We start from the raw sequence: 10,874 nt of genomic DNA, 5'->3' as shown, positions 1-10,874 counted from the left end.
GCAGGAAATACAAATCTTCAGCGATTCGCAGGTCGTCGTTCACCAATTGAGTGGAGAATACGATATACATGATCCCACTCTGCTTCGATATAATGTCATTACCCGCAGTCTATTAACGGCGCTCATCAAGTATGACATGCATCAGATTGATCGAATAGCAACACAATGGCGGACTTATTATCGAAGCTTGCGGATTCAGCAAAAGAAGAGTTAGCAGCGGCTGTCTATTTCGAACAACTACATACACCAACAATCGAAGGGTCCCAAATCATGGAAATTCACCAAGACGATGCCTCATGGATGACACCCGTCATCAACTTCCTCAAGGACAACACGTTACCACCCGACAAAAACGCCGCAGCCAAGGTTCGTAGGCAGGCCGCCCATTATTTTTTGGAAAACAATTGCCTATACAAAAAAAGCTTTGATGCCCCAATCCTCAAATGCATCGATAAAGAGGAAGCGGACTACTGCATGAGAGAGGTGCATGAAGGAATCTGCGGAGATCACATGGGGGGAAAGGCCTTGGCGCACAAAATCCTCAGACAAGGATACTTCTGGCCCACAATGGCAGTTGATTGTAAGAGTTTCGCCAAGAAATGTGAAAACTGTCAACGCTTCGTGAACGTACCCCGCCAGCAACCGGCGATGCCGTCGTCTATCTTTTCTCCAATCCCGTTCGCTCTGTGGGGAATCGACATCATGGGGCCATTCCCAAAGGCAAAGAGCGAGCTCCAATACGTCATGGTAGCCATTGACTACATGACCAAATGGGCGGAGGCCAAAGCACTACGAAACATCACTCAAGAGGATGCCATCAAGTTCGTCAAAGAGCACATTGTTACCAGGTTCGGAGTGCCAATAACCTTGGTGTCGGACAACGGAACTCAGTTCGTGGGGAAAAAATTCACGAAATATTTATCAGATCTAGGAATCAAGCACCGCAAAGCCTCAGTATGCCATCCACAGAGCAATGGACAGGTCGAAGTGACGAACCGGATCATAGTACGCGGCTTAGAAAAAAGATTGCAGGGATTGAAGAAGAAATGGCCCGAGGAGTTGTCTAGTGTTTTATGGTCCTATAGGACTACGGCAAGAACCAGCACGCAAGAAACCCCGTTCAAGCTTTCATATGGAACAGAGGCTCTACTGCCAGTTGAAGTGGGGTCTCTGATAAGTGGTATTTATACACACTTATAGGCCTTCATTTCCACTTAAATTGGTTGGTTGTACTTAAGTGTTTAGTGTCTTTTGATGTGTTTTTAGTGTTTTTCTGTGCAGGTCACGAGTTGAGGTGATGAAGTGATTTTCTATCATTTTAGGTTGGTTTTGGTGCATTATTTGCAAGAATAGAGAATTGTGGATTCATCGCGACTTGGGATTTTGTGGGTATATCTTCTACAAACCCTCACGAGAGCACACTCGTCCACTAGAGCTATCTAGGGGTTTAAAGGGCTTGTTGCATATGCTAAATGCAACCGTGATCACCTACGGAAGTGGTACTAGAGCGAGGAAGGACATGCACGCGAGAACGAGCGAGAAACGAAGAAACAGGGCCACCATGACAGACAGTAGCGCGCCCGCGCTACTTGTTAGCGCGCCCGCGCTACCTTCTGCTGTCACTAGCGCGCCTGCGCTAGTTTAGCGCGGCCGCGCCCAGCAGAAGTGCCCCGGGCCGATTTTTGGAGCTTTTCTGACGGATTTTCGCAGCGGTCGAGGCCCGGTTGACTTGGTCAATGTAATTTAATTTCTCGTGTGTAAAACCCTAGCCTGGTAGAAGTAGTTTAGTAGAGAACAATATCGTAAGTTAGTTTTAATCATTCAAGCACATTATCAGTTTGTATTAGATCGTTCTTCGCGAGGAAGTGACAGTTTCGAGCGAGATCGTGAACATCAATTCTGTAACGTGTGATCCTTATTATTAATTCAAGTATTTTTATTTCGTTTAATTCTTGTCCTTTATTTATCATGCTTTCATTGGAACCCATGATGTCGATTAGTTCGATTATGAACTAACCGCCTTCATGGGGTTCTAATGGATTTATCGATGTAGTCTAGTAACGAATATTAATTACTTGATCTTGCGACGTACGTTGATTTCTTTGCATGAGCCGTGCTTATTCTTCGTAGGAGCGTAGCTAACTTCTAAGTTGTTTGTTAATTCTTTCTGAAGCGAGAGTGGATGATTGAATTTAGAACTATGCCATGTAAACATAGGATTATGTGAATGAAACATAATTTGTGGTAGACTTGAACTATTTTTATCACCCTGTGTAATCACGATAGATGACTTGCTATTAAACCTCTCTGCTTACACTACCGCTATAGAGATATAGGGTCTGAGCTTTGTTGGTGTCCATGAGATTTCTGTCTTAATTGCGGATTTTGATTGGTATGATATGTGTGCAACGAGAGTTGGTATGTATGACTTTCGTGTTGTCTGATTAGGATCAACAGTCGCATGTTAATCAGTAATTTCAATTCTAGATAAGTTCGATAATGAAGTTAGAATCCCATGTGTTTTCCTATTCTGAATTTGATTAGTAATTTTAGTTATTAGTATAAAAGAACCCATCCTTGTTAATTGTCTTGGCAGTGAAAATTACTCATACATTGTTGCATAGGTACGTATTCTTAATTCACCAGTCTCTGTGGGAACGAACAAATATATTACTTGTGATCACGTGCGCTTGCGTGTAGATTTTTGCGAACAAGTTTTTGGCGCCGCTGCCGGGGACTCGGTGTTAATTAATTAGTTTATGTACTTGTCATCAGTGTGCATTAAAATTCACTGACTAGGATTCTATTCTCTTCTCACTTTTCTTATTTTCTTTATTTCAGGTACTTGGATCGCGTTTATGCTCACACGTTCTAAAGCTCGTAAGGAAGCAATTGATTCATCTTCTACTTCTTCTTCTGATTCGGAAACAATGGACTATGCAAAGACAACAGTTGATGAGGCGTCACAGGAATTTTCTCGTTTGAATATAATTGATAATCAGACCGACACAATTGAGCCAGCTATATCAGCAAGAGGTATTCGAATCAAGCCATCAGCCATTCTCAGGTTGCAGGATACTATCCGATTTGGAGGGTCTGTTTTTGAGGACCCAAACCTGCATCTAAGGAACTTTGAGGAATTCTGTAATTCATTGGACTTCAATATCGGACCTAAGGATCTGGTGAAGCTGAGACTCTTTCCGTTCACGCTACGTGATGTAGCACGATCGTGGTTTCTATCTCTCTCGGCAAGCACTACTAATAGCTGGAACCAGTTGGAGAAAATATTCTGTACCAGGTTTTATCCTCTAATTAAAGTATCAGCTATCAGAAACACCGAAAGTAAATTCTCTCAATTCTCGGGAGAATATCTTTGTTTAGCTTGGGACCGGTTCAAGAAGATTCTCGCAAATCTCAATGAAGATGGCATGCCTCCTGGAATGGCAATTCATTATTTCTACAGGGGTCTTAATGATCAATGTAGAGCAGAGTTAGACGTGGCAGCTGGAGGAAACTTGTGGAGCAAAAGCTTCGAGGATGCTTACGAACTGATAGAGAACCTGGCTGCTGCTGAGCACAGAGACCTAAAGTGGAAAATTCCAAAAGAGGAAAAATCAGAGAATGATGAAGCGGTCGAAGTCACTCAGGAAATTCAGATGACTAACTGGCACAGAATTAGAGCTCACTCAAACTCAATTCCTAATGCGTGTGGAGACACTTGTCCTCTACTTTCTAGCAGTGCGAGTAGCCAATCCGTAATTCAATCACCTGCTGATTCAACATTGAATGAAGTACAGTACTGAAGGATAATCAGGCGTATTGACGCGGTGGAAGAACGAATTGGTCGCTTTGCTGATATATTAACGGACTCTCTTGCTGAAGCATTCCTGGCACTAGATGTAAATGTTACTTGGGATTCGTTTGGTTATGGAACGAGGTATCCTCCACAGGATACTTCATCGGAATCGGATTAATTCTGGACTTCACGTCGAGCTAACGACGTTAAACAAGCGCTTCGTGGGAGGCAACCCACGCATTGGAACCACATTGTACCATTGTAAACCTCAAAAACACAGAAAACGAGAAAAATCAGCCCTGGATGTCAGACACTAGCGCGCCCGCGCTAGTGTCCAGCGCGCCCGCGCTAAAGTGTACAGCGCGCCCGCGCTACACTTAGCGCGGCCGCGCTACTGACTGCCCAGAAAATCGATTTTTCTCCCAAAAATATTTTATTTTCGTTTTTAAAAGCCCACAATCCTAATTTTGCATGCCTAGCCCGAAATATATCCTCTAAAACCCTAACTCAGCTCTCCAATCCTTATATAAACACAAAACCCATCTCCAATTCCCATTATAATTCTATAAACCCTAATCATATATACACATCCATACACACAACCACCTACAAATCTCTCAAACCCACTACACACAAAACTCTTGCAACTCTAAATCTCTACCAATGGCACCCAAAAGAGCCCGTAGATCACAAGGACCAAGCACCCAAGCCCCCACATCTAGCGATTCTTCCTCGATGGGTGAGGTTGAGTTCACCTCCGATGGTGCACGAACCGAGTTTCAACGGCTTATGAATAAGTCGTTAGTTAAGGAGAGGGGATTCTTACCCACGGCGGAAGATGGTGAGCTGTTGAACATGATTCAGGAACGGGGTTGGGAGTCTTTTTGCGAGGCTCCGGAGGCGGTTCCCTTGGCTATTATTCGAGAGTTTTATGTTAATGCCAAGGAGAATCGAGATGGATTCACGGTGGTGCGGGGAATCCGGGTGGATTATAGTGCGGAGGCGATCCGTAGAGTGATTGGGGGGCGTGCCAAGCGCCGTAATGAAGAAGATTGGGTTGTTGAGAGGATCGGGCGTGCTAAACGCCGGTTTGATGATGATCCGGTTGATCTTGAGCGGTTGGTGTATGATATGTGTGTGCCGGACACGACTTGGAAGATGACTGCACCTCCTTTGCCGGCACATGTTTCGTTTCCAGCAGCCGCGTTGAACCGGTATGCGAAGGCGTGGAACGCCTTCATCTGTGCTAACATCATGCCATCTTCACATGGGCATGAGGTGACAGTGGATAGAGCTATTCTGCTCTTTGGGATTGTCTCGGGCAAGTATATTGATCTGGGACATGTTATTCATCAGGGGATTCTGAGGTTCTTACAGGGAGGAACCACTGGTGCCATTCCATATGGCACAATTGTTACGAAGCTCTGTCGATCGAGTGGTGTGCGTTGGCCAGCCAACGAGCAATTACAGTTGCCGGCAACACCTATTGATCATTCGGCGATCAGTCGGATGACAGAGTGGGAAGGAGGAGTTCCCCACCCTCGAGGCCTAGGATACATATATGATGAGATGCCAGGGGGACGTCCAGCATTTGTGAGGAGGGAGCAGACTAGAGCTTCTGGAGCTGGTACTTCTCAGACGGAGAGGAGCTCCGAACCGATGGGAGATGTTCATTATCGCCGACTAGCGAGACGGATGGACACCATGCATGACATCCACCAGAGGTTTGCGTTTGACTTGACACAGGCTCTAGGTAGTGCTTTCCAGGCACAGGGGGTCACAGTTCAGTGGCCAGTATTCGGAGCAGGGATGCAGTATCCTCCACCTGATTCACCTCCAGCAGAGGAGGGGGAGGACTCGGACTCCGAGTAGGTATGTGGGTGCTCTAGCCTTTTTATCACTTTCAATGGGGACATTGAAAATTTTAAGTTTGGGGGTGGTAATCTAAGGAAGAGCATATATTATATTTTATTGCATGTGTTAGTTAGTTCATGTAGTTCACGTTTATTTTATTTTTCTCATGTTTTCTATGTTTTCTCATGTTTTTTTTTTATTTTTATTTTTATTTTTCTCATTTTTTTTATTTATTGTCGTAGTTAGTATCACGAGCATTTGCATGAATTATGAAGTTAAGCCAAGTTAATTGCCTATGATGAGTTATGTGCGTAGTTCTTGATTAGTAGTTTCAATTGCAATGCTAGGTTAGTACTTGAAAATTGCTTGTGTTGGAAATTGTAATTCACATATGTTCTTGAGATAGGATTTAGACGAAATTCCATGAATTCTAGGATTGAATTGAGCACCCTTCAGCTTAGGTCTGTAAATCTTAAGTTTGGGGGAACTGAGGGGTAGATATACCTTTCTAGAAAAAAAAAATAGTAGTAAATAAATTCACTAAAAAAAAAATAAGTGGTAGAATTAACTAGGTTGAGCTCATTAGTACTCGAGTAATTAAGTCTGAGGGGACTTTGTGCCTAACAACCTAAAGCCCTTCGTGGTTTGGGATTGTTGACCCAACACTCGCTACATGGGTACTAGTGCATAAATCTTTAGGGATCTCAACCATTGCACGGTTAAATAAACCACTAGAATAAAGTGAATAATTGGTGTGTGAAGTCTTGTGGTGTTCGTAACGCATTTACACTGCGAAGCGCTCTGACCTTAGACCAAGCAATTAATCACCAATAGAAAAAAAAATATATAGGTAATAAAATAGAAGGGTGTGGATATTCTTTGGGACCTTGGCTTTAGTTGGACTTGAGTGACGGGGTGTTAGTTTTAAACTTTTACGATTCTTGATTGGGATTCTGTGGGAGTAGTAGTTTTGTCTTGTCTCAATAAAAGAGCATGCTTGCACACACTGGCACTCCACACTTGTAAATAGAAGAGTAATTGACTTGGTAGCGAGAGAGATGAAACTCGAGAACATTAGCACAATCTGAGGTATTATAATTGGCAAGGCAATTACTTCATAGTTCACTCATTCATCACGTAGTTGCATTCATGCATTGCATTGTATTATTGTTAGTGTCGTTGACGCTTGAGGACAAGCATCAGTTTAAGTTTGGGGGTGTGATAAGTGGTATTTATACACACTTATAGGCCTTCATTTCCACTTAAATTGGTTGGTTGTACTTAAGTGTTTAGTGTCTTTTGATGTGTTTTTAGTGTTTTTCTGTCCAGGTCACGAGTTGAGGTGATGAAGTGATTTTCTATCATTTTAGGTTGGTTTTGGTGCATTATTTGCAAGAATAGAGAATTGTGGATTCATCGCGACTTGGGATTTTGTGGGTATATCTTCTACAAACCCTCACGAGAGCACACTCGTCCACTAGAGCTATCTAGGGGTTTAAAGGGCTTGTTGCATATGCTAAATGCAACCGTGATCACCTACGGAAGTGGCACTAGAGCGAGGAAGGACATGCACGCGAGAACGAGCGAGAAACGAAGAAACAGGGCCACCATGACAGACAGTAGCGCGCCCGCGCTACTTGTTAGCGCGCCCGCGCTACCTTCTGCTGTCACTAGCGCGCCTGCGCTAGTTTAGCGCGGCCGCGCCCAGCAGAAGTGCCCCGGGCCGATTTTTGGAGCTTTTCTGACGGATTTTCGCAGCGGTCGAGGCCCGGTTGACTTGGTCAATGTAATTTAATTTCTCGTGAGTAAAACCCTAGCCTGGTAGAAGTAGTTTAGTAGAGAACAATATCGTAAGTTAGTTTTAATCATTCAAGCACATTATCAGTTTGTATTAGATCGTTCTTCGCGAGGAAGTGACAGTTTCGAGCGAGATCGTGAACATCAATTCTGTAACGTGTGATCCTTATTATTAATTCAAGTATTTTTATTTCGTTTAATTCTTGTCCTTTATCTATCATGCTTTCATTGGAACCCATGATGTCGATTAGTTCGATTATGAACTAACCGCCTTCATGGGGTTCTAATGGATTTATCGATGTAATCTAGTAACGAATATTAATTACTTGATCTTGCGACGTACGTTGATTTCTTTGCATGAGCCGTGCTTATTCTTCGTAGGAGCGTAGCTAACTTCTAAGTTGTTTGTTAATTCTTTCTGAAGCGAGAGTGGATGATTGAATTTAGAACTATGCCATGTAAACATAGGATTATGTGAATGAAACATAATTTGTGGTAGACTTGAACTATTTTTATCACCCTGTGTAATCACGATAGATGACTTGCTATTAAACCTCTCTGCTTACACTACCGCTATAGAGATATAGGGTCTGAGCTTTGTTGGTGTCCATGAGATTTCTGTCTTAATTGCGGATTTTGATTGGTATGATATGTGTGCAACGAGAGTTGGCATGTATGACTTTCGTGTTGTCTGATTAGGATCAACAGTCGCATGTTAATCAGTAATTTCAATTCTAGATAAGTTCGATAATGAAGTTAGAATCCCATGTGTTTTCCTATTCTGAATTTGATTAGTAATTTTAGTTATTAGTATAAAAGAACCCAACCTTGTTAATTGTCTTGGCAGTGAAAATTGCTCATACATTGTTGCATAGGTGCGTATTCTTAATTCACCAGTCTCTGTGGGAACGAACAAATATATTACTTGTGATCACGTGCGCTTGCGTGTAGATTTTTGCGAACAGTCTCCGTCTCATCGCCTTCTCCAGTTCGATGAGGAGACCAATGCGGAGGGTTTGCAAACCAACCTAACCTTGCTGAACGAAGTCCGTGATGCAGCTGTCGATAGGATGGCGGTTTACAAAGAAAAAACGAAGGAACATTTCGCCAAAAAAACCCGCATCCGCACCTTTGAAGTGGGAAGCCTAGTCCTTCGAGCCACCGAAGCTTCAGACCCGCGTAACACGGGAAAGCTTATGCCTAAATGGGAGGGCCCCTATAAGGTCAAAGAGGTACTTCGCCCAGGCTCATACAAACTAGCATGACTAGACGATTCAGAAGTGAACAACACTTGGCACGGAGACAAGTTAAGGAAGTTTTACGCCTAAGTAATTATCCAAAATCATCTTTTGTTTCTCAAACATGTATGCTACAAGCACAGATCCACCACGTGAATGAAAACCTTTTGTGTAAATCCTACATGTCTCAAGCACACATACATACAAAATCATATCAACGACAAACTCACAACAAATGCAAAATGCTCACAAGGGGGCAACGGGTCCCGCACATTAAAAATCAAACCCATCCCTCATAAATAACACAAACGGGTTCAACATATTAGCACAACACCAAACTCGTCGCTCAAATATAGCACAGCGGACAATAAATGGCGCATATCAATCACAATTCTCATACGCAAATTTCCAACGACTAAACTCAGAACACAAATAAGGGCCCCGACATCAAAGGGGCATGCATGCATGAAAGGAGGCAGACTCCGTAAGTGAAAATGCAAACAACTAAGACACACTTGTATCACGTTGGTTATCCCCACAACACGGATACAACACATAAACACACCTGCCAAATAGACACACAAAAAGTAAAAATCTTATCATGTCACAAGTATAAAATCATAAGAAGCCCCATGTATTCATCATAGATCAAAACGCGACCACACACACACGAGTGTCATCACACAAAAGATAGTAGACCAACTCTTAGATATGTCCGACAAAAAGTACTAGGGGACTGCTAAAAGATAAATACATAGTACAACGGTTACATCACATACTATCCCCCACTCTCAAGTGGAGGATTTACAAACAGAGCCGAGAGAAGAAGAGCCTCCGTCAGGACGGCGACGCTGGCGCACAAAAGACAGGAAAAAGTCGCCAAATTCATCACCAGAACGCTTTAGATCATCTTTGAAAAACTCACGACAGCATTCAACAACATGCCTAGACATCTTCCCAGCTTCCACTCCCACAATCTGCTTGAACTCGACACTCCGGGTGTATTCAGAGATGAACGTACCTCTGATCTCATCAATTTTAGCCGCAAACTCAGAGCTACCCTGGTATTGTGCGACAGCATTTTCCGAATGAAGCTTCAGCTCATCTTAAAATTCACGGCTACCCCTATAAGCAGCAACCCCAACAGCTTGGGCCTCCAAAATCTCCTTTTTATACACAGCACCGGAGCGAAACTCAGAAACAATGACTTCCTTCGACGGCATAGCATTTAATTCAACCTGAAGTTGGTCACGTTGCTCTTGAACCTTTTGCATAGCCTTTTTCATATCCTTCACAGTGGTAATTTCAGCTTGTAGTTTACTTTCCAAGTCGGAAACCAACTGCACTTGCTCTCGAAGCGTGACAGCACTCTCAGCCTCCCTCTTCTCAGCAGCCACGACCGTTTCTCGCCCAACTTTCAAACTTTCTTCACAACTGGATAATTGTTTCCGCAGATCAGCAACCGTATCTTCCCATCTGCTTCTCTCAGAACAAAGCTCAACATGAGCATTCTCTTTCAGCTTCTTTAATTCTTCCTCTAAGCCACGCTTCCGTTTCATTAGCCGTGCACTGCGCTCACGCTCCGCAGTGAGGGAATCATTCAGTCCCGATATCTCTCCTACCAACTGACATAAAAGACAAGATTTAACAATATCACTCAGTTCATATTACGAAGGACATAAGAATCCATCGCACGAACAAAAGCAACAGCATACTGAAATTTTACATACCAACCCAGCAACCCTTTCCGCACGCTTCGTACGACGGCGGGGGCTGCAACCTTCCAGTTTCCATTTGTCATCATCAGTCAAGAAGTCCGACAAGATCGGACGGGGTACAGTTTTAAATAAGAACCCCACCCGTGTCCGCTTTTCACCAGTCTCTGGATGTTCTTCAACCTCATCATCCGATGAACTTGAATAAACAACCTGCCGAGATTTTCGAAATTGCTCGCGGTTCATCAACCCGAGGTGGCGGGACGAAACTAATTTCTTCGGGCGAGAACGTAGGTCACTACCTCCTATCCCCACAGATTTCAAAACGAATGGATTCGAACCCATCACCCCAGGCGCAGATATAGACTCATCTACCACGTCCAAGGGAGAAACAATATCCACAGAGTTTCCACCCACACCCAACGCCGCACTCTCAGAACCACGAACATCATCACCTCCGTCAATACAGAAATC

At 43.5% G+C, this 10,874-nt stretch overlaps 1 protein-coding gene across 1 annotated transcript; it reads left to right on the top strand.

Moving 5' to 3' along the window:
• Positions 1 to 270: 270 nt before the first annotated feature.
• LOC135152732 (uncharacterized) lies at positions 271 to 1,200 on the top strand. The gene has a single exon (XM_064093819.1). The coding sequence runs from the start codon at positions 271 to 273 to the stop codon at positions 1,198 to 1,200; it is 930 nt and encodes a 309-aa protein (XP_063949889.1).
• Positions 1,201 to 10,874: the final 9,674 nt, after the last annotated feature.

This window comes from Daucus carota, chromosome 5 (genome assembly GCF_001625215.2).
Source record: "Daucus carota subsp. sativus chromosome 5, DH1 v3.0, whole genome shotgun sequence".
Lineage (NCBI taxonomy): Eukaryota > Viridiplantae > Streptophyta > Magnoliopsida > Apiales > Apiaceae > Daucus > Daucus carota.
The sequence above is the reverse complement of the archived record's forward strand: the minus strand, read 5'-3'. Positions and strand labels throughout refer to the sequence as shown.

Coding starts and splice junctions, on each gene's coding strand:
- LOC135152732 (XM_064093819.1), top strand. CDS start 271: ATGGAAATTCACCAAGACGATGCCTCATGGATGACACCCGTCATCAAC.